Here is a 24,514-nt window from a genome sequence, read left to right as displayed (position 1 = left end):
ATTCCCAACCAATGCCTATGCTGCATTCCAAGGTCTGGCTGTGCCTGTACCTAGGCTTGTTACAGCCCTGCCTGCCTGCCCCCTCAACCAGCCTTCTTCCAGTATACCCAGCCACATTTCTCCTTCAATACCTCCCCATTCCCTTGGATCCTTTCCCCTAATTTTGCTACTCCCCACCTAATCCTAGCTTACCCCAGTTGTTTCAGGGTCCCAAGCCCCCTAATACTCACTTATACAGACACCACCCCCTTTACAGAGCCTTTACCCCTCCAGTAATTTCAGGAATTAACCCCTTTCTCCAGCCCCACTGCCTTAAAGTGTGCATCCCATCTTTTGCCATAGACCCTGGATGCCACCAATCCATATGGGTGTTCCACGGTACTAAACCAAAAAATCCAGGACCCAACTCAGTACCAGCGCCCTACCAATCTCCCTGCAAGCCTACCTCTTCAATACCCGAGGGGATGGTGCTTTTTACATAAATCTCACTTGGTCAGCTCCTGGTACCCACCTTTGGCTCAACAAATGTTGCTTACCCTGCAGTTCCAAAAAAGGCTTAGACTTTGAAATTGATTACATTAATAAATTGAGATATATAAGAGCTATATAAAAATGTTGGGAGATGAATGGAAAAATGGGAAGTAGAGATTTGTAGAATGAATGAGGAAGAGTCTTCCACAGACCACAATGAAAAGCAAATTAAGAACATTACAGGAAAAGAATTGGAAGACAAAGATAGAGAGAAGAATAAAGAAATATTTAGAAACTGGATTAAGAATCCATAAAATGATGGGGATTTTTTTGATCTTGGCAATCATAAGTGATGACTTAACATACGTAAAAACACTACAGTTCTTACATAATCATACGTACTTTACTATTTGGTCATTCTAATTTTTTGATTCATGACCTCAATTTTTTTGTTTGTGTGTGCGTCTATTTACACATGTATGTGTGGTATCTACACATATGCACTCACTCATTGCAACAAAGGAAGCCATTTGGCCCTTCGTCCATGTTGCTCTCTGTAGAACAATCCAATCAAGTCCCATTCTGTGCTCTATCTCTACAAGTTTATTTCCCTCAAGTGCTAATGCAGTTGTCTTTTGAAGTAATTCATCATCTCTGCTTCCACCACCCTCATTGGCAGCGAGTTCCAGTTCATTACCACTGTACATTTAAAAAAAGCAATGTTCTTCCTTACACTCCCCTGCATCTCCTGCCCAAAACCTTAAACCTGTGTTCTCCAGTCTTTGTACCACCAGCTAATGGGGTCAACTTTTTTTGTCCACCTTATCTAAATCTGTCCCAATCTTGCACATCTCTAGTAAATTTCCCATTAATACATAGAAACATACATAGAAAATAGGGGCAGGAGTAGGCCATTCAGCCCTTCAAGCCTGCTGCACCATTCATTATGATCGTGGCTGATCATCCAACTCGATAGCCTGCTCCCACTTTCTCCCCATATCCTTTGATCCCTTTTCCCCCAGGAGCTACATCTAACTCCTTCTTGAAAACATACAATGTTTTGGCCTCAACTACTTTCTGTGGCAGCAAATTTCACAGGCTCACCACTCTGGGTGAAGAAATTTCTCCTCATCTCAGTCCTAAATGGTCCACCCCATATCCTCAGACTGTGATCCCTGGTTCTGGACTCCCCCACCATCGGGAACATCCTTCCTGCATCTACCCTGTCTAGTCCTGTTAGAATTTTATAGGTTTCTATGAGATCCCCCCCTCATTCTTATGAACTCCAGCGAATATAATCCTAACTGACTCAATCTCTCCTCATATGTCAGTCCCACCATCCCAGGGATCAGTCTGGTAAACCTTCGCTGCACTCCCTCTACAGCAAGAACATCCTTCCTCAGATAAGGAGGCCAAAACGGCACACAGTATTCCAGGTGTGGTCTCACCAAGGCCCTGTATAATTACAGCAAGATATCCCTGCTCCTGTACCATTTGCCTTCCTTACCACCTGCTGCACCTGCATGCTGTCCTTCAGCAACTGGTGTACGAGGACATCCAGGTCTCGTTGCACATTCCCCTCTCTCAACTTATAGCCATTCAGTTAATAATCTGCCTTCCTGCTTTTGCTACCAAAGTGGATAACCTCACATTTATCCACATTATACTGCATCTGCCATGCATTTGCCCACTCACTCGGCTTGTCCAAATCACACTGAAGCATCTCTGCATCCTCCTCACAGCTCATCCTCCCACCCAGCTTTGTGTCATCTGCAAATTTGGAGATATTACATTTAGTTCACTCATCTAAATCATTAATATATATTGTGAATAGCTGGGGTCCCAGTACCGATCCCTGCCGTTCCCCACTAGTCACTGCCTACCATTCGGAAAAAGACCCGTTTATTCCCACTCTTTGTTTCCTGTCTGCCAACCAGTTTTCTATCCATCTCAGTACACTACCTCCAGTCCCATGCGCTTTAATTTTACACGCCACTCTCTTATGTGGGACTTTGTCGAAAGCCTCCTGAAAGTCCAAATAAACCACATCCACTGGCTCCCCCTCGTCAACTCTGCTAGTTACCTCCTCGAGTTAAATCAAGCATGATTTCCCTTGCGTAAATCCATGCTGATTCTGTCCGATTCTGCCACTGTTTTCCAAGTGCTCAGCTATTAAATCTTCATTAATCAATCTTTCCTTCAAGGAGAACAACCTCAGCTTCTCCAACCTAATCTTGTAGCTAAAATCCCTAATCTCTGAAACTATTCTGGTAAATCTTGGTGCATGTTATTATTCAATATAATTATTTCATAGAAGGGTTGTAAATGGATTCTATTTTATCAGTAATCTCACAGGGTAGAAATATTAAATGACCCCTGAGCAACAAAGTGGAATGACTATCATTGAGAAGCATTGGAGTCCTTGGGTGTCTCTGTGCGAGAGGACAGAGGACAAAGACTGGTTCACATTTGTATCTGTGTTTCTTGATCAGCAAGTCTGAAGACTGCTATTTCTCACTACAACATATTTTCACTATCTACAATGTGACACAACTTTATCATGATATTTCATTCCTCAAAAAACTCAAAAGCATCAAGACAGAATGGGATAATAGTTAAGTAGGCAAAAGGACAAGATTGAAGTCAATGAAAAACACTCTTGGAAATCATGTGCAGGATAAAGCAAGTTACTGATTCACTATGATCCCATTATGCACTCCTGTCCTGGCAACTTCACACAACAAAGTCTGCTCACAGTAAACGTCATTAGCAACAAAATAAATAGAAATCCAGCCATGATTCCACCCTCTATTTGCACGATAATTATGGATGACAAAGGCCATCTAACCCAACTCATCTCATTCACCCGGAATGACCATGAACACAGGTGTTAGGAGCCAGGAGTAAGCCATTCAGCCCCTCAAGCCTGCTCCACCATTTGATAGCATTGCCAACGTTATACCTGTGACTACAACTCAGAAGTATTTAATTGGCTGCAAAGCAATTTAAGACATCATGAAAGGTGCTATATCAATGTAGGTCTTGACTTGCTTTTAGTACATTTGCATGCAATGGGCAGTGATTGTAGCAATGGTGAAATTGGAGGCCCAATTCTTATCCTTGATTCTCTAAGGATAATTAATCATAGAGCAATCAATTGATGTTAGGAAAGTGGCAACAAATAAATCACAACACTTACAAAACAATTTAACCTTGTAGCTAATTCAGCCTTACAATTCTGACTTCTCTGGCGCTAACCCACAATATACTATAAATGGCATCTGCCCCTTTTACACTAACAACACTATCCCCATGATTTGCCAGTCAGACACCTACCAGCAGCTGAGTAAAAATGGAGATTGAGTTGTTGATCTGAATTTTTCAGAGAAAAATGATGCATGATACATTAAATTCAGTGCAGCCTGAACTCAAGAACTGGATTGTTTCCCCTTTTCCTAGAAGTTTTCATACAAATTGTGTTGTGCACTGTGAATTTGCAGCCTAAAATGGAAAAATGTAATTAAGAAATAAGAAACCCTGCAACCTGCTCCACTCCTCCAACAGGATCAAGAGCCCCGAAGGCTGTGTTGCCTACCTGGTGCCAGGGTTAAGGATATCTCATCTGAGCTGCAGAGGAACTTGGAGTGGGAGGGGAAAGACCCAGTTGTCGTGGTCCACGAAGGTACCAACGATATAGGTAGAACGAGGAAAGAGGTTCTGCTCAGGGAATATGAGCAGGTAGGGGCTAAATTATAAAGCAGAACCAAAAAGGTAATAATTCCCGGATTACTACCTGAGCCACGAGCGAATTGGCACAGGGCCAATAAGATTAAAGAGGTAAACGCGTGACTCAAAGATTGGTGTGGGAGAAATGGGTTCAAATTCACGGGAATTGGCACCAGTACTGGGGAAAGAGGGAGCTATTCCATTCAGATGGGCTCCACTTGAATCATGCTGGGACCAGTGTCCTAATGAATCGTATAACTAGGGTTGTAGATAGGGCTTTAAGCTAAATAGTTGGGGGGGGAGGGTTCAGTTGCATGGAAATATAAAAAAATCAAAGATTAAGGAGAGGGTAAGAGTGCAGGTTCGTTGACGAGGCTGATTGTTACCAAAAAGTGAAAGGAAGAGACAGTGTGTGTGAACGCCATATTGCACCAAAGAATCATATAAGAGTAGGGAAAATTGACAATAGGGCAAATTTAAAGGCTTTGTATCTGAGTGCACGTAGCATTCGAATTAAAACTAATGAGTTAACAGCGCAAATAGAGATAAATAGGTATGATTTGATGGCGTTCACTGAGACGTGAGGGAGAACAGGTTTGGGAGTTGAATATCGAAGGGTACTCAGTGTTTTGGAAGGATAGGCAAGAAGAAAAAGGAGGTGGTGTAGCTTTGTTAGTAAAGGAAGAGATCAGTGCTATAGTGAGGAATGATATAGGTACTGGAGAGCAAGACGTGGAGTCAGTCTGGGTAGAAATAAGAAATAGCAAGGGAAAAAAGTCCTGGTGGGAGTAATCTATAGGTCCCCAAACAATTCAGCAGTAGGGCACAGTATAAACCAGAAAATACTGGGAGCATGTAAGAAAGGCAATAATCATGGGTGATTTTAATATGCATATAGACTGGACTAATCAAATTGGCAAGGCTAGCCTCGAGGGAGAGTTCATAGAGTGTACCTTGGAGCAATATGTTGTGGAATCAACCAGGGAGCAGGCTATTCTGGATTTAGTTTTGTGTAATGAGATGGGATTAATTAATGATCTCAGAGTAAAGGATCCTCCAGGGAAGAGTGATCATAGCATGCTAGAATTTCAAGTTCAGTTTGAGAGCGAGAAACTTGAGTCCCACACTAGTGTTCTGGAGTTAAACAACATAGACATGAGGGCAGGTTTGGCCCTAGTTGACTGGGCAGAAAGACTACAAGGTAGGACAGTTGATGAACAGTGGATGATATTTAAGGAGATATTCAATTCCTCTCAGGTAAAATATATTTCAAAGAGGAAGAAAGATGGTAAGAGGGGGAAAAATCCGTAGCTAAGCAAGGAAGTTAAAAATAACATAAAGGCAAAAACTAAGGCATACCAAATTGCAAAGGTCAGTGGCAGGCTGGAAGATTGGGAAAGTCTTAAAGATCAACAAAGGGTTACTAAAAAAATAATAAAAAGAGCAAAGGTAAATTATGAAAGAAAACTAGCGCAAAATGTAAAAACTGATAGCAAAAGCTTCTACAAGTATATAAAAGGAAAGAGAGTAGCTAAAGTGAATGTTGGTCCCTTGGAGGATGAGGCTGGGGAGTTAATAGTGGGGAACACAGAAATGGCAGAGATGCTTAATCAATATTTTGCCTCAGTTTTCATGGTGGAGGACACTAATACCACCCCAGATAGAGCAGAGAAGGAGGAACTTAGAACAATCACCATCACTAGAGAAAAAGTGCTGAGCAAACTATTGGGATTAAAGGGTGACAAGTCCCCAGGATCTGATGGCCTACATCCCAGGGTCTTAAAGGAAGTGGCAGTGGAGATAGTGGATGCATTGGTAATAATATTCCAAAATTCCCTGGATTCTGGAAAGGCTCCAGTGGATTGGAAAAATGCCCTTATTCAAAAAGAAGGGGAGGCAGAAAGTAGGAAACTATAGACCAGTTAATTTAACATCTATCGTTGGGAAATTGTTGGAATCCATTATTAAGGAAGTAATAATGGGGCATTTGGAAAGTCAAAATTCCCATTCTAGAATGCCCATTTGGAAAGTCAAAATGCCCAAAATCTATCAGAGTCAGCATGGCTTTATGAAGAGTAAATCATGTTTGACTAATTTGCTAGAGTTCTTTGAAGATGTGACAAGCAAAGTGGATAACGGGGATCCTGTAGATGTAGTATCTCTGGACTTCCAGAAGGCCTTTGATAAGGTGCCGCACAAAAGATTAATACACAAGATAAGATCACACGAAGTTAAGGATAATATATTAGCTTGGATAGAGGATTGGCTAACCAACAGAAAGCAGAGAATCGGGATAAATGGGTCTTTTTCTGGATGGCAAGCTATAACTAGTGGGGTGCCACAGGGTTTGGTCCTTGGGCCCCAACTATTTACAATCTATATTAATGACTTGGATTCGGGGATAGAAGGTACAATAGCTAAATTTGAAGATGACACCAAAATAGGTGGGAAAGTAAGTTGCAATGAAGAAATAAGAAATTCACAAATGGATATGGACAGGTTAGATGAATGGGCCAAAATTTGGCAGATGGAGTTTAACGTAGATAGGTGTGAGGTTATCCATTTTGGTCGGTAGAATAAAAAAGCGACTTATTATTTAAATGGAGAGAAACTTCAGAATGCTTCAGTGCAGAGGGATCTGGGTGTCCTCATGCATGAATCGCTGAAAGCTAGTATGCAGGTACAGCAGGTAATAAGGAAGGTAAACGGAATTTCGGCATTTATTGCTAAAGGGATAGAGTATACAAATAGTGAAGTGTTGTTGCAACTGTACAATGCATTGGTGAGACCGCACCTGGAGTACTGTGCACAGTTTTGGTCCCCTTACTTGAGGAAGGATGTAGTTGCACTCGAGGCGGTTCAGAGGAGGTTCACTAGATTGATTCCAGAGATACGGGGCTTGTCTTATGAGGAGAGATTGAGCAGTTTAGGCCTATACTCGCTAGAGTTTAGAAGGATGAGAGGAGATCTAATTGAGTTATTTAAGATGCCAAAGAGGAAAGACAAAGTTGACGTGGAGCGGATGTTTCCTCTTGTGGGGCATTCTAGAATGAGAGGCCATAGTTTTAGGCTAAGGGGTGGTAAATTTAAATCAGAGATGAGGAGTAATTACTTTTCTAAAAGGGTCGTGAATCTGTGGAATTCACTACCTCCGAGTGGAGCAGATGCCGGGACGCTGAATAAATTTAAGGAGGAGATAGACATTTTTAATTAGTAATGGGTTGAAAGGTTATGGGGAGAGGACGGGAAATTGGAGTTGAGGCCGAAATAAAATCAGCCATGATCGTATTGAATGGCGGGGCAGGCTCGAGGGGCTGAATTGCCTACTCCTGCTCCTAGTTCTTATGTTTTTATGTAACACCCTCCAACCTTCCCCACTCTTCAATACCCTCCCCATACCTCCAACGCCCTCCAACTTCTGGCCACCCCTCCACCACCCCCCAACCTCTGACCACCCACCTGTCCTTCCAACCACCCCCTTGTCCCTCCAACAGCACCCAACCTACCCCAACCATCTTCCCCATCCCACCCCACCCCACACAGTATCCAGTTGGCTCTAAACTAGAGATTTCACTTATTTCTCAAGCAAGACCACTGTCAGTTGCTGCACTGCTGTTAACCTTCGGGGAGTTTTGTGTTTTTTTGGCCAGCTTTTCAAAGAAAAATCGGAACCACAAAGCTGCCCAAAGGTCAGAAACAGCAGTGCAGCAACTCAGTGAAATTGACCTGACCTTGTTAAAAAAAGTCAGTACTTTCAGGGTGGCAGTTCTGATTTTGTTTTAAGTCTGTCTTTCAAGTCTGCAGCTCTGCCTCTGGCTGCTTAGGCTGGGTGACAACAAGAAACTATTTAGGAAAAAAGAGCCCGGGCCACCCTAGCTCCCAGTGTTTGGTACCATCTGCACGCCCCCGTCCTCTCCTGGGCTCTGATCTATCTCCACTGTCTGCTGTACATCCCAAGGTGAAGCTTTCTTCCTGAATCGATTACCTGTTGCAAACTTCCTCTGATTTCAAAGTTATTTCTCAGGCCATCATAGATGATACCTTCCAAACATCCATGACTCCTTGGGTGACCATTTCTCTGTTCAGCTCCACTGTGACGCTGCTGTGTTGCCCATATTTTCACCTGGGTGCTATGTGCCCTGTGTTTCCACTTGATAGTCATCATCTGTTCCATTGGAAGCATTCTCAAATGCTGATTAAAATCATTCCAGTGCCAGTTGTTTGGGGTGGGGGGGGAGGGGGGTGAGGGTGAGGTTGATGTCTCAGTTTATATTTCTATAATATTTTTAAAAACTAAAAACAGAAACTGAACCAGAGCTCCCATTGCAGTCTCTTAGGGCTAAATTTCTAATTTTGTTACATTTTTGTTAGTCTAATCAGTGAAAACTGAGATAAAGGACTGGATTTCAACCTGCCAGGGTGGGTTCATGCAAAAGGTTAAAGAAGCAGCATTGCTAGTGTGTCAGGAGTCTGGCAGGAATCAGTCAACTTCTGCATTTAACTTGTACGTTTGTTCGTGCATGGGGAAACCCCCACTGGCCCCAGGGACAGGCAGGGCTGTGATCAGCATATGTTGAGACAGTTGACTGCATCTTTAACCTTGAATTCAGGCTTTAACTGCCAGTGCACTGGTTTCCCAGGCTGGCTAAAACTTCTTAAAATTCATTTTATGGGATGTGGGCATCGCTGGCTAGGCCAGCATTTATTGCCTATCCTTAATTGCCCTTGCCAGTGCAACGAGGTGAGAGGATGGGGGATTGACAGGGCTAAGAAATTGACAGGCAGGAAAGTCCTTAAATGCTGAGATATGATGGGCACTTTTTTACTTCGGTGAGAGGCTTTTGCTCACAGGACTTGTTCTGAGATTGTACTTTCGCTGGTTTTGAGGTGATTTCCAAGACTTTGGAGGCCATTTCTGCTATCTTGGATGTTTTTGACTTCAATCTCTACTTCACAGCTGCCAGCATGGGCGCAGCTTATGCTGCTCTATCTTGGACTTCGAATGAGGAACAAGAGGAGCATCACCAACAACGTCATCAGGAGTAGCAGCCATCCTATCTTCAGGCATTACACAGGACAGAGGTGATGAACACAGAGCTACAGCTCACAGGAGGGAATAACCTCAACACAAGAATGAGGCAGACGATGAGCCTTCTAGACGTAACTGAGCACCAATGCTTTAGGAGGCTCAAGACTTCCACATTTTCAACCTCTTGGAACAAGACCTCCTGCCACATGGACCAAATGAGCGTGCATTGCCAGTACATCACAGTCCTGAGTTTCTTCTTTGGCTGCTTCTATGGATCTACTAGTGGCATATGCAGAATTGCACAATTTGTTGCACACAAACACATCACTCGGGTGAAAGATGTCACTTTTGTCCACTTGTCTATTGTTAATGGAAATCTGAATGAGATTCCATTAGAATTTGGTGCTGTAGCTGGATTCCCACAGATACAGGGAGTCATAGACTGATTACATTTGGCATTCAAGGTGCCCACAGATCAACCTGCAGTGTTCATCAGTTAAAAGGGATTCTGCTCTATTCATGTTCAGCAGGTATGTAACCACTGAAAGATTATCTTGAATGTGCAAGATAGCCAGGAAACTACCATGTTGCCTTCATTTTGAGCCAGTCAAGCCTATCACAGAAATTTGAACCTCCAAGCAGAGTCAGCAGGTTGCTCCTTGGAGAGAAGGGCTAGCCTCTTAAAGCCATGGCTGCTGACACCTGTGAGGAACCCTACCACTCATGCCCAGGAACGATATAACCAAAACCACATTAACTTGAGATGTCGTTGAACAAGCCATTAGAATGCTGAAAATGCGATTCAGGTGCCTGGACAGATTTGACATCCAGAATGACAGTGTTGTGGTGTCTTGCGCAATGCACAACATAGCACAACAGAGAGGGCTGGAGCTGCAGGAGGAGGGAAATGAGGACTGCTCTGTATCTGCAGAGGAAGAGAAGTTTGCTGTGTTTGGAGCACCTACAGCAACAAACTTAGCTGCCAGGGATTCATAGGATAGATTCATTCGGGTACGCTTCAGCTGATCTGAGATGCTGTAGCCATCTGGCAGACAAATTCTGAACCTAATTTGCACACCTCCAAATCCCACCACAAAGTGGTCTAGCAGGCAATAGTCCATCCCTTTCACTGACATCTGTTGTTCATCTACTCTTGTCATACCATTTTCCTCAAGGCTGAAGATCACTTGGCAGGCAAGCAGCAACAGTGGGGATGACTGGGCAGTCGTCTTGGCTCGAAGACAGGCCCAACCAAAGCATCCTGACCACCATGGTTAGGGCAAGGAGGCAGGTCCTGAATCCACCCCAGTGGCACCAATTTGATGCACGCTGGCCAACAGCCAACTGCCCCCCCCCACCACCCACCACCACCAAAGGAGCCAGAGTTGCTGTGCATGTTGTATTCTGGAGCTATGGATAGCGACAGTGGAGGCTCCAATTTGTTTTCATCACATGGCAAACCTGGAATCTCTCCCGCTCTTACCGCCTGTTTGGCAGGAAGGATTTACAAGTTGGTACCTCTTTGGCAGCATTGTGAATGCATCTTCCTTGGCAGTCACTGGACTAGTAATCCAGAGGCCCAGGCTAATGCCATTGGGACATTGGTTCAAATCCCACCACAGCACCTGGTGAAACTTAAATTCAACTAATAACAAATCTGGAATATAAAGCTAATGCCAGTATTGGTGACCATGACAACTGTCATCAATTGTTGTAAAAACTCATCTGGTTCACTTAATGTCCTTTTGGGAAGGAAATCTGCTATCCTTGCCTGGTCTGGCCTACATGAGACTCCAGAACCACAGCAATGTGGTTGACTCTCAACCACCCTCTGAAATGGCCTAGCAAGCCACTCATTTCAAGGGCAACAAATGCTGTTCTTGCCGGTGACACCCATATCACATGAAAGAATAAAGAAAATAAAGTCCTGGAGTGGGCCTTGAACCTGGAGCTCCTGACTTGGAGGCAGGGGCGCTACCCATTGCACCACAAGACTTCCCGACTGGATGATAGAGCTTTGAAATAAAGTTTATGGTGCATAAACATTGACAATAAAGTGACAATTTAACAAATTTTTAAGCACCCAAGTAATTTTCCTTGTGAAACTGTGAAGTCTTTCTCTTCCTCTTCCTTTTATCCTTATGTGGTGCTACTTCCAGGGCTTGAGCAAAGCTAGAGGGAGGCTGCTGGTCCCCCTGCTCTAACTGCTGAGATGCTTGTGCTTGCCATCCTCTGGGGTCTGAAGCCCGTGAGGGCCCCATCAAAGACTGCTCTCCCACCTGCACCTGTGAAGGGCAGGTTCAGCATTCAGGACAGGAGGTAGCATGTGGGGCTCTAAGGGGGTGAGGGAGCAAGGTGGGAGGATTGGGAGCAATGTATTGAGAGTCTCCACTCCCTCTTGGTCCACCTGCACGTGCACTTTGTTGCACTTCACTACTGAACGGCCATTGTGAAGCTTTCCTCCATCTTATATAAGCTGGCAGACTAAGTGTGTGGGCCATTGGTCAGGGCCAGCATGCATTGGGTAGGCTATTGTGGCTGATGCTCCAGGTAGGTGGATGCTCTTTCCATGGAGGAGGACATCAGTGCAAAGGCCTGAGACATCATGGCACATGTGGTGGAGAGAGACTCCTCCAGTCTTTCAAAATGCATGTAGTGTCTCTGGAGATGCTGACAGAATCTCACATTTTCTGCTGCTGCTCCAGGATGATGCCAAAGGCTCAGCATCTGTAGCTGAGCAGAGTTTGAAGGGTCCTGTCCCCTCCGGTAGGAACTTGCCACTGCGGTTCCTGTTTCCAGTGCCTGTTCATGCTCACATGGTGTTTGGCTCACTATGTGCCAACCCTACTACCTGTCTTGGAGGCCCCACTCAGGTGTATGTAGCTGAGCTAGTGAAGATTCCACATAAGCCAAGTGACAAGTGCTTCCAGTTTGTAGCCTCCCCTGAGGAATCTACCACCTCCTCTGGCACCAGATTCTGATTAATGATTGAAGGACTTGTGGGAGATGAAGGGCATGAATTTAAACTGGGAAGTGAAATGGTTCAAAATAGTGCATATAATCATATTTTATTGGCTGCAAATATCAAGTCATCAGGAGCGAATGTTGTATGCTATGGTGACTGTGTGCAATACCTAGTTCAGTCAGCAGGTATCTGGGAGACCCCCATCTCTCCATTGCCAATGGGCATGCATTTCATGACTCTGCTTATCTCTTAAGCTTCATTCTTTGCAGAGTTCAGGCTGTGATGACTGGTGACCCATCCCTGGTTCTCTTCCTCTCCCTAGTGTTCTGCGCACACTACTGCAGGGAGAGAAAAAGAGAGTATGAGTGTGAGAAATGACTGTTGAGAGGATGGATTGATAACATTTTTGAGGGGTGACTAAGGGAAATGTGGGAGATGGCACAGTTACAAGAGTAACTGTCAATGGCGGCTGTTTAATGGTGATGTGAGGAGGTCCTTTGAGATGGGTAGACTTGAAAGGTATGTTGGCTTGAGGAGTGCTGTGCAGGAGAAGGCTGGATAGTCAGAGATAGTCAGCATGGCTTTGTGCGTGGTAGGTCGTGTTTAACGAACCTTGTAGAGTTTTTCGAGGAGGTTACCAAGAAAGTAGATGAAGGAAAGGCTGTGGATGTTGTCTACATGGACTTTAGTAAGGCCTTTGACAAGGTCCCACATGGGAGGTTAGTTCAGAAGGTTCAGACACTTGGTATCCATGGAGAGGTTGTAAACTGGATTCGAAATTGGCTGTGTGGGAGAAGACAGAGAGTGGTAGTGGATGATTGCTTCTCAGACTGGAGGCCTGTGACTAGTGGTGTGCCTCAGGGATCTGTGCTGGGACCATTGTTGTTTGTTGTCTATATCAATGATCTGGATGATAATGTGGTAAATTGGATCAGCAAGTTTGCTGATGACACTAAGATTGGAGGCGTTGTGGACAGTGAGGAAGGCTTTCAAAGCTTGCAGAGGGATCTGGACCAACTGGAAAAATGGGCCAGAAAATGGCAGATGGAATTTAATGCAGAAAAGTGAGAGGTGTTGCATTTTGGAAGGACAAACCAAGGTAGGACATACACAGTAAATGGTAGGGCACTGAGGAGTGCAGAGGAACAAAGGGATCTGGGAGTTCAGATACATAATTCCCTGAAAGTGGCGTCACAGGTAGACAGGGTTGTAAAAAAAGCTTTTGGCATACTGGCCTTCATAAATCAAAGTATTGAGTATAGGAGTTGGGATGTTATGGTGAGGTTGTATAAGACATTGGTGAGGCCAACTTTGGAGTATTGTGTACAGTTCTGGTCGCCTAACTACAGGAAGGATATCAGTAAGATTGAAAGAGTGCAGAGAAGATTTACTAGGATGTTGCCGGGTCTTCAGGAGTTGAGTTACAGGGAAAGATTAAACAGGTTAGGACTTTATTCCTTGGAGCGTAGAAGAATGAGGGGAGATTTGATAGAAGTTTACAAAATTATGAGGGGTATAGACAGAGTAAATGCGAGTAGGCTCTTTCCACTTAGATTAGGAGAGATAAACACTAGAGGACATGGCTTTAGCGTGAAAGGGGAAAGGTTTAGGGGGAACTTCTTCACTCAGAGAGTGGTGGGAGTGTGGAATGAGCTGCCATCTGACGTGGTAAATGCGGGCTCACTCTTAAATTTTAAGAATAAATTGGATAGATACATGGATGGGAGAGGTCTGGAGGGTTATGGACTGGATGCAGGTCAATGGGACTAGTGGAATAATATTTCGGCACAGACTAGAAGGGCTGAATGGCCTGTTTTTTCTGTGCTGTAGTGTTCTATGGTTCTATGGATAAATCAGAGTGAGGTGGTTGGCACTTTATTGTGGCATGTCACTCATCTTTCCTATCCTGATGGGATCATTGAACCTCTTTTGGCACTGTATCCATGAATGAGGTACCATGTTCCTGTTGCTCACACCTCAGCTACTTCCAGCCATGCCTTGCTTGACTACAAAGGCAGGGTTTTCCCTTCTGCTTGCTGGGATAAGAATTTATCTGTTGGCCCTTATACCCTGCAGCATAATGTTCAGGGATGCCCAAGAGAACTGTGGGGGTGGGGGGGTTGGTGGTGAGGGGCGATGGACAGCCTTCCCTCATTGTGATGTCACTCCAGTTGTTGTGTCTCAGTTGCCAGTTGAAATATGCTTTCATTTTGTCCCTCGTCAGGCTCCTCTTAAGTACTGAAGCTTAAGCGATTTAAGTGCGCACCTGCTCGTTCTGATTGTTTGGGAAAATCGGGAAGTGGGATGCTAATGCTGTGGCTCACAGGTCACAGAAAAACCCAGTACAAACTTTGGACACCCCAATCTACTACTAGCCTCTCCTGCTATGAGTTGGTCCAAATGTTAGAATTCAGCCCAAAGTATCTATTCAGTACACCTGCTCTTTCAATATCACATTGTTACATTTCCTTTTATTATAAGCCTGATTTTCTTTTTGAATGAGTCTTTTGTAAGACACCTTGCCGTTTGCTTTTGGACAAAACATATATGCTACATCTACCTCATTCTTTTTATTGTGGCAATTGGTCACTTCTCTAAAAAAAGAGAATAAACTTGTGATACATGAGTGGACTGATTTGTTACTAAGGCAAAGCTATTCGAAAATTGGATTGAAGATCTACTATTCGTTAGGCTATTAGACTCCTAAAACTTAGGCTCATCTTTGAACTGGCTCATGTCACTGAATCCAATGTATATTGACAGCTGCGCAAGCCAAACCAGTCACAGTAGGGATGGAGTCTACTACAGATTGTGATGATTGACTCTGGTAATTAGCAGTTGAAGTCTATACAGGTGTTGTAGCCCAATAGTTATGGTACTGGACTAGCAACCACAAATTCTACCACAGTAAGTTGTGAAATTGAAATCAATGAATCTGGTCGTTTGTGAGCTAGCATCAGAAAAATAATCATTAAAAGCTACTGGATTGTCTTCAAAACCCATTGGTTCATTAACATCCTATCATCCCTACCCAGCCTGGCTTTTGTGTGATTCTAGTTTTGCTCTGATTAAATCTCAGTGCCTTCAGGGTAACTAGGGATTTCAAGTACATTCTAAGATAAATAAGGTCAAACTGAAAGTATTATACATGTTTATTAATGCAGTTTACTATGACAGCACAGTTGACACTGTTGCAAGGTTAAGCATTTGGGATAAACTACGTAGGTGGATACTGTTACCTAATGAGTCTAAATTGTTGCAGGCACAAGTATGGTTTATGTATAATGTCTTGGCATTAGCTCCAACTGACAACATTCAAGCTGTTCCATCCTTCTGATAAGACCAGATTTAACCTTGTTTAGTAGATTGGCTGTTTAAATACTTCTGGGAATTTCATTCTACCTGTGACAAATTGCCATCTGGGAGAATGTCTTCTCGTTATAATCTTACACATACATTACCTGTTTCTTTTTACGTACTGCTATACTTGACCTCTCTTATTTTCTGAATCTTTCACAGGTACAGATATACAGCATTTGGAGTCCTCATCAGTGCTTCAGATCAACTCACTAAACAGTGAGTAAATGTCTACGAAAATGTAGAAGTTACAGAAGCTTTTGCTATTACAAAACATGTATTTTTGTTCTTTCTACTGTCTGCGCATAAATGTTTTCATGCTGAATAAGAATGTATTTGCTTAGAAAAGCAATCTTCCTTGTAAAAGACTGTGCAGTATATTATGGAGAGAGACTGTAATAACATAACATGCTGCCACTACTATGCAAGAGTATTGTAAATTAAAATGAGTTTTTTTTTGTAATTTTGGGTAAACCCCAAGAGGAAAATCCTTTGTTCCCTCCTCCCCTACCTCTTCCACCCTCACCTCCACAATAAGTGCAGGGAGCTCATTGGTTTCTTTGCCAATAAGATCAAGGTCATCTGTAAAGCTGCAACCCTCCTTCCTGATGTCCACCAAACCAAAACTTGCCCGATGCTCCTGACAGCCCGAGACCTGCATCTGCAACTTTCACTAGTTTCCCTCATGCTTCCTCTCGTGCCTACCTAAACTTAGCTTCTCCATGAGACCCATCTCTTGCTACCCTATTCCCAAGAAACTGTTGATCACCCAATTCCCCCTCCACCATGATAGCTGATGTCATAAATAGTTTCCACTTCGCAGGTACCATCCCTCTCTTTTTCAAAACCACCGTCATCACCTCTCACCTCAAAGAATGTATCCTTCACCACCTGCCCCATCACCAACTCTTCTCTCAAAACCATGCCCATCTTTCCTGTAATTCCATGTTTGACTATCTAGTCAGGCTTCTGCCCCTGTCATATCAGTGAAATAGCCCTAATAAAAGTCATAAATGACATTCTCTGTGACTGTAACCACAGTGCACTATTCCTCCTTATCCCTCCCAACCTTACTGCAGCCTTTGAGACAGTTAACCAGCACCTCTCCTCCATTGTATTTGCTTGGTTTCACTCACAAACCATATGCAGCAATGTATTCTCTTCTAATCCCTGCACTGTTCCTTTTAGTTATCCCCCAAGGGTCTAGCCTTGGCCACCTTATCTACGTGCTGGCTCTTGGTGACATTGTATGAAGGCATAGGATCACTTCCTGATGTATGCTAAAAATTCACAGCTCAACCTCTCCTTGTCTGACGTTGAGCCGCAGATGAACTGCAGTTTTCTCCACTTATTCTAAGACTTAAGCCGTCATCTTCGTCCCCTCTGCAAACTCCATACCCTTGCCGTCGATACATCCCTTACAGGGAAAGTGTCATGTTGGACCAAATTTTTCAATCTTTGCATTCTATTGAACTGTGTTTCAGAACCCATATCCTCTCCATCTCAATGACTGCTGACTTGCATCTCTGTGATGTCTCCCCTTCTAGAGATGCCTCCTCTCATGTGTTGGTGAAATCATCATCCATCCCTTTGTCATCTCCAGAGTACTCCAGCGCTTATCTTGCTGGCATCCCATTTGCCATGTTCAGTAGACTTCAGCTCATTCAAAACTCTCTGCTGCTGGTATATTATCTTGTTTAAACTATTCACCCATCTAGTCACCCAATACTCATGCCATCTCTAACCTAAATTAGCTGCTGGTGCCCCAACACCTCCATTTTACAAATCTCGACCTTGTGTTTAAATCTCTTCATGCCTTCAACTTCCCTGTGTCTTACCTCTTCTGACCTTACCGGAACTCTTGAGCCCCTCTGACTCCTGTGCATCACTCCATCCTTTGCGTGAAACTGTTAGCAGTTGTCACTACACCTGTATCAGTCCTATGCTCTGGAACTCCTTCACTAAATTCTCTCTCCTCCTGCAAGACTGTCCTCAAATCCTACCTCTTTTGACGTAGCTTTTGGTCATCCACTTAATGCCTCTCTTTGGCACGGTGTCTATATTTGTCTGATTATGTTTTGATAAATGCTTTACAATGTTTTTCTACATTAAATGTGCTATATAAATGCAAGTTGTTCAAAAATTAATTTTACTATTTGCTTTTGTGCCCAACTGCCACATGTCTTCACCATTGTGTGTACTTGCTTTGGTTGGTACCTTAGAAGGTAAATTATACTATGCCATAAAAGCCAAACTTACTTACTGGTGTGGTTAGGCAGGTCTCGCAATAGTTCCATTGTTAGTTCAGTGCACCCTACCTGATCTTTGAAGATGGGACCAAACATGCAAGTTAACCATATATGCCCTTTGACCTAGATGAATATTTTATGATAAACTAACTGTAAAGAATTCCTACATTTAGTAGTTACTCTATAGGAATAATAACATATTTCACTTCAACTTATGGAGCAATTAAAGACCTTTTAAATTCTGTGACATGTGTCCAATTCATTTAAGCTGAGGCTTGGTTCAGCCAAGGATACGTCAGTAAATTGAGCAAAATCTCAGAAAATCAATTGAATCTTTCATATTGTGACCAATGTTTCCAGGTCTCCAGCATTTCAGATAGTATGCATTCCACACAGCATTTGATGATTTCTAATTATACTTATCCTGCAGTCTTTGATTCTGTTCCTAACCAGAAATCCTTAGTACCTTTTTAAAATTCCAAAATGTTAACTATTTTAATTGCATTAATTGGTTTGGTTGGGCACCTGTTTTATGTGTGTGTGTATTTTATATAGTATATAAAACATAAGATGAAAATTGCGCGCACATTATGGATATTAACCATCCTGGTTTGCTGCAAGATTCTGTCCATCAGATGAAACAACAATAAGAAAATAATCTAGGTCTTCACTCTGTGAAACAAGTAATTGTACAGAAATGTACATCACTATTCTTTTTATTCAGAGAAAACAGTACAAACATAGTGATCACTATGCCTTTGCTGCGCGGTAGTTGCATGGGAATATATTGGAGTAGTTGGTGTGGTTAAGCATATCCTGAGACTACATGCTTTTGAGGGTCACGGTAGTTTTGCCACTATCCCTGATACAGGAAAATAAAGGATGCCATGGTTAAGTCATTGTCTTGTGTAGGTGTTAGGGTCTGGGCCAATCAAATGGAAGAAATTCTGAGTTCATTTGAAGCTGAGTTGCTTTGACCTTTAGGGAGCAGTCTGGGTTTTATGGAAGAATGTTTGAGAAGGACTCCAGATTGTCTAGAGTACCCAGAGTTCCCAGTCAAAGTCCATACACAAAGTCATATATCCCCCAGATATTTCACCATATGTCTGTTGTGGGGAAGTGTACAATTCATTACAGAGTAGTAAACACTTTGAATTTCCACAACTATTTCTTTCATCACTTTCTTTTTATTAACACAATAGCATTGGAAAGCCTTTGGCTTCAACCTAGGTTGTTTTTCTTGTAATTTTAAGTAATTAACAACATTAGAATAACATTGGAAAGAAAACAAATTCCTTAATTTGTAATATGCGCTGGAAATGTAATTTAAAATTTGTATTTTACTTTTGATAGTGCTGCTGAAATATTACAATTCTTCAAAGGGGGTTATCTAAAGTCAAGTATTAAAACAAGAATAAATAGCAACACTCTCCCAAAATCAAGTACAAACATCAAGAGTATATTTTTTTTAAATGATTTTTTGCAAATGTCTGTGTTTATTCCTATATTGATTATTAACTCCAGTTTTTTCTGATGCTTTGTCCCAGTAGCTGATGAATACTATCATCAGACTGCAATCAAGCGATTTATTTTGTGTTCCTTTACAAATGCTATTTTTAAGAGAACTCTATTTGGCAATCCACATATTGATGAACACTGATGAGAGAAAATGCCAGTAAACCCTTGATAAATGCCAGTAGTTCATGCTACCAATCTATATTATATGTTCTACCACTGTTGGTTTCAAGACCACACAGAATTCTTGCCAGGGTCTAAATAATAGTTTATAATATATTACTACAAAGATTTATTATAATCTCTAATAATAATACACAGGCATTTTCTGTCCAGACTGCTTTGATTGGTCAATTTAAGGAGTGTGTCTTTTGGTTTAGGATCTTACCTCTTTATTTCAGATGGTTTCTATCAAATGGATCAAAAATTGTTACATTCAGTACGACTTGATACCTTAGTGTTACAATAGGGGATGTGGGTTTATTTGGTGGGCGACGCCTGGGTTTAGTTATCATTGTCATTTTCGACTGGGATGGAGGTGAGTGTTAGAAAGGAAATCATTTTAACGGGATAATATGCATGGTAAATTTGTAAAACTGTTGCTTCTGGGAAGTGGTTGATAACTGCAATTTTTAAAAAAGCCAGTGTATTGCATGAAATTAAACTGAGGTATATGAGCGATGTGCATGTAGAGACATAGAAGCATAAAAAATAGGAGCAGGAATAGCTCATTCGGACGTTTGAGCCTGCTCTGCCATTCAATACGATCATGACTGGTCCTCTGTTTCAATTCTCTCCCCATACCCCTTGACACCTTTAGAGCCCAGAAATCTACTTATTTGCTTCTTAAATATATTCAGTGACTTGGCCTCCACAGCCTTCTACGGTAGAGAATTCCACAGATTCACCACCCCCTGAATGACAAAGTATTTCCTTATATAATTTCTAAATGTCCTACCCCATATCCTGAGACTGTGACCCCTTGTTCTAGACTCCCCAGCTAGAGGAAACATCTACCCTGCATCCTGTCCGTCCATCCCTGTCAGAATTTTATATGTTTCAATGAGATCCCCTCTCATACTTTTAAACTCCAGTGAATACAGGCCTAGTCGGCTGAATCTCTCCTCATACTGATAATCCTGCCATCCCAGGAATCAGTTTGGTGAATCTTTGCTGCACTCCCTCTGTGGCAAGTATATCCTTTCTTAGGTAAGGAGACCAAAACTGACACAATTCTCCAGATGTCGTCTCACCAAGGCCCTGTACAGCTGCAGTAAGATATCCTCGCTCCTGTACTCAAGTCCCCTTGCAATGAAGGCCAACATACAATTTGCCGCCTTAACTGCTTGCTGCACCTGCATGCTTGCTTTCAGTGACTGGTGTACAAGGACACCCAGGTCCCTTTGTACATCAACATTTCCAAATCTATCACCATTTAAATAATACTCTGCCATTGGGATAACTTCACACTTATCCACGTTATACTGCATCTGCCATGTCCACTCACTCAATCTGTCTAAATCTCCTTGAAGCCTCTTAATACCCTCCTCACTGCTCACATTCTCACCAAGTTTCATGTCACGAACAAACTTGGAAATATTACATTTGGTTCCCTCATCCAAATCGTATATATTGTGAATAGCTGGGGTCCAAGCACTGATCCCTGTGGTACTCCGCTAGTTACCGCCTGCCACTCTGAAAAAGACCTGTTTATTCATAGTCTCTGTTTCCTGTCTGCTAACCAATTCTCCATCCATGCCAATATATTACCCCCAATCCCATGTGCTTTAATTTTACACACTAACTTCTTTTGTGGGACTTTATCAAAAGTGAGACAAGTTTAGTTTTCAGTGCCACTTTTGACTGGGACAGAGGAGAGTAGTTGGATCCTAAAAAGAGTATTGGAAATGAATTTTTCTGAAGTAAGATGCGATCTATGACAAACTTTGTAAAAATGTTGTTTCAGCGAAGTGCTTTCTAACTGCGAAGGTAAGCTCCCCAGGGTATGGTTAAGTGAGATGCTGACGTGCTCTCTTGCGCACCCTTGTGTGCTCTCTCTGTGGTACAGTTTGGCAGAGTGCCGATTTTACCTGATCGCACAGGCAGCTGGAAATGTAAAGAATAAAACAGAGCAGAACTAGTTGGCCACGTGCTGCAATAATGCATGTCAGGCAGGTGCACCAAATTGACATGCTGCCCACCTCGATCAGAAACGGCACAAGCAAGTCACGAATTGCAGCCCCCTCACCCAAATACAAGGGTACACAAATTTCTAACTTTAAATATCCTGATATATATAGGTATTGACTCTGATTTGACCAAGTTTCTGCTCGGTTCCTTCTCACTCTAGAATGACATGGCTGATGTTTTGCAAGCTTTATTTTTAACTGCAAACTTATGCAATTGTTAAATTTGAGCAACAGCTAATGTGCAGAGGTGAATAAGTAAAAATACGAGCCTAAAATCAACAACTAATACAAGGTTTCAATGTTACAAGAATAATAAATGTGTTTGTAACAGTCAAAAAATAAATTCAGATTGTTTTCCAAAACTTACTTCGGTCTCTGTTTATGATGCATATTACATATTTGATCATCAGATTTTTTTGATCTTTATTATGAGTTTGAAAACTCATCCAACTCGGAATGTGGGCTATACAAGTAAGACTGCTTTTGTTGCCCATATCTAGTTTCCCTGAGAAAGTGGTGGTAAGTCATTTCTTGAACTATTGTATTTATTGTGTATCTGCTATTGTTCGGTCGGGAATTTCAGGATTTTGATCTAGAAGCAGTGAAGGAATGGGGGTATATGACCTTATGTCAGAATAGTGTGTGGCTTAGAGAGGGTGATATAATTATGGCTTTTCTGCTGCTCTTTTTGGAAGGCATTGTAATGTAGCCCTTGCTTACTCATTTACGGTGGACTTCTCACTTAGTGCTAAATTAGAATGCTGAGGACAATCATGTTATTTTTTGGGAAGGGAGCTCCTAAAAGCTATATTGCCACATGTTTTAACACTCTCAGAATCACAGAATCTTTACGGTCCGATGGAGGCCATTTGGCACTGGCTCTCTGAAAGAGCATGCTAACTAGTCCCACTCTCCTGTGTCAATGTATCAGCAATTACATCATCAAGGTCCGATAACAATCATCTTGTTTTTTAATGAAACAATCATCTTGTTGACTGGCAATTACATTGTCAAGAAAATCGTATTATTAAAAAAGGGGATGGGCATTGGCTCAGGGCGAATACTCCAGGGTGAAAAGAACTGGAAGTCTTGTCACTCTGTTGAACTGGCTGAAGAATAATCCTGCTTGAGATGAAAGACCAGCTTCAGATTCATTCTTCCCTAAAATACAATTACTGGAGTTAACACCTGCTTTATCCTCGTAACCTTGCACATTCATTCTTTTCAGATAGCAATCCAATTCCCTTTTGTATACCTCAATCAAACCAGCCTCCACCACCCTCTTAGGAAGGTCATTCCAGACTCCAACCACCCTTTGGGTGAAAACATTTTCCTCATATCACTATTACTCCTTTTGCCAATTATTTTGAATCTGTGCCCTTTAGTTCTTAGTGCTTTCTTTGAGTGGGAACAATTTATCATTATTTACCCTGTCCATACCACTCAGGATCTTGAATACCTCTATCTGCAAAGGCTATGGGCCCTGATAATATTCCGGCAATAGCATTGAAGACTTGTGCTCCAGAATTTGCCACGCCCCTAGCCGAGCTGTTCCAGTACAGCTACAACACTGGCATCTACCTAGCAATGCGAACAATATCCAGGCTTGGGCTGACAAGTGGCAAGTAACATTCGTGCCACACAAGTGCCAGGCAATGACTTGTCTCCAACAAGAGAGAATCTACCCACTGCCCCTTGACGTTCAGTGGCATTACCATCGCTGAATTCCCCCACTATCAACATCCTGGGGTTTACCATTGACCAGAAACTGAACTGAACTAGCCATATAAATACTGTGGCTACAAGAGCAGGTCAGAGGCTGGGAGTCCTGTGGCGAGTAATTTACCTCCTGACTCCACCATCTACAAGGCACAAGTCAGGAGTGTGATGGAATACTCTCCACCTGGCTGGAGGAGTGCAACTTCAACAACACTCAAGTGGCTTGACACCATTCAGGACAAAGCCCGCTTGATTGGCACCACTTCCGCAAACATTCACTCCCTCCACCACTGGTGAACAGTGACAGCAGTTTGTACCATCTACAAAATTCACTGCAGAAACTCACCAAGGCTCCTTAGGCAGCACCTTCCAAACTCATGACCGCTACCATCTAGAAGGACAAGGGCAGCAGACACATGGGAACACCACCACCTGGGAGTTCCCTTCCAAGCCACTTGCCATCCTGACTTGGAAATATATCACTGTTCCTTCACTGTCGCTGGGTCAAAACCTTGGAACTCCCTCCCTAACAGCACTGTGGGTGTACCTACACCACATGGACTGCAGTGGTTCAAGAAGGCAGCTCACCACCACCTTCTCGAGGGCAATTAGGGATGGACAATAAATGCTGGTCTAGCCGGCAATGTCCACATCCTGTAAAATTAATTTTAAAAAAGCATTCTCTCAGCCGCCTTTTCTCCAAGGAAAACAATCTCAACCTCTCCAATCTGTCCTCGTAGCTACAGTTCTTTATCCCTGGAATTATTCTTAGGAATGATTAATTCATGTATTAAATAATATAATCACTCATCTAATTGTAAAATATGGGGACTGCTCCTGTAGTGCCACTTTAGCAGTTTTAACATAAGGGATGAATTAAATCAACAAAGGTAGGCCAGGAAGATCAAAGGTAGGCCAGGAAGATCAGAAGATCTCCAGAGTTGGAGTAACCAACTAAACTTGCTATTATATGTCTGCAGGCTCAAGTAAAAACACCTGTCAGTGACCAAGAGGAACTGTCACACACCTTCAGGGTCAGCAGAGCAGCAGGTGCAAAGCTGTGCAACCTGCTCCAGGAAGACCTGCATTGAAATAACACCATTAGGGCAGCATTGCCATCAAGCACAAAACAACCTGCTTGATTGGCACCCCATACACCACATTAAATATTTACTCCACCACCACTGACAGAACATGGCAACAGTGTGTACCATCTACATGATGCACTGCAGCAACTTGCCAAGGCTTCTTTGGCAGCACTTCCAAATCTGTGATGTCTACCACAAAGAAAGAT

General features: G+C 42.7%; 1 protein-coding gene and 1 long non-coding RNA gene across 2 annotated transcripts in view; one reads left to right on the top strand and one right to left on the bottom strand.

Moving 5' to 3' along the window:
- Positions 1–15,339: 15,339 nt before the first annotated feature.
- The window catches only part of LOC144686120 (nuclear receptor subfamily 6 group A member 1), a 299,137-nt gene continuing 289,962 nt past the window's right edge, over positions 15,340–24,514 (top strand). Inside the window, exons 1-2 of the mRNA XM_078551263.1 lie at positions 15,340–15,412; positions 15,711–15,767. Coding sequence (XP_078407389.1) covers positions 15,340–15,412; positions 15,711–15,767 — 130 coding nt within the window. The remainder of the gene's footprint in view (positions 15,413–15,710; positions 15,768–24,514) is intronic.
- LOC144685417 (uncharacterized) lies at positions 21,674–23,187 on the bottom strand. Its single transcript, XR_013577723.1, has 2 exons — positions 22,768–23,187; positions 21,674–22,692 (listed from the first exon to the last, which is right to left on the bottom strand). It is a non-coding gene; the product is annotated as an uncharacterized LOC144685417 (long non-coding RNA).

The sequence above is a fragment of the Cetorhinus maximus genome, chromosome 10 (assembly GCF_964194155.1).
Source record: "Cetorhinus maximus chromosome 10, sCetMax3.hap1.1, whole genome shotgun sequence".
Lineage (NCBI taxonomy): Eukaryota > Metazoa > Chordata > Chondrichthyes > Lamniformes > Cetorhinidae > Cetorhinus > Cetorhinus maximus.
This window is presented reverse-complemented; position numbering and strand designations above follow the sequence as displayed.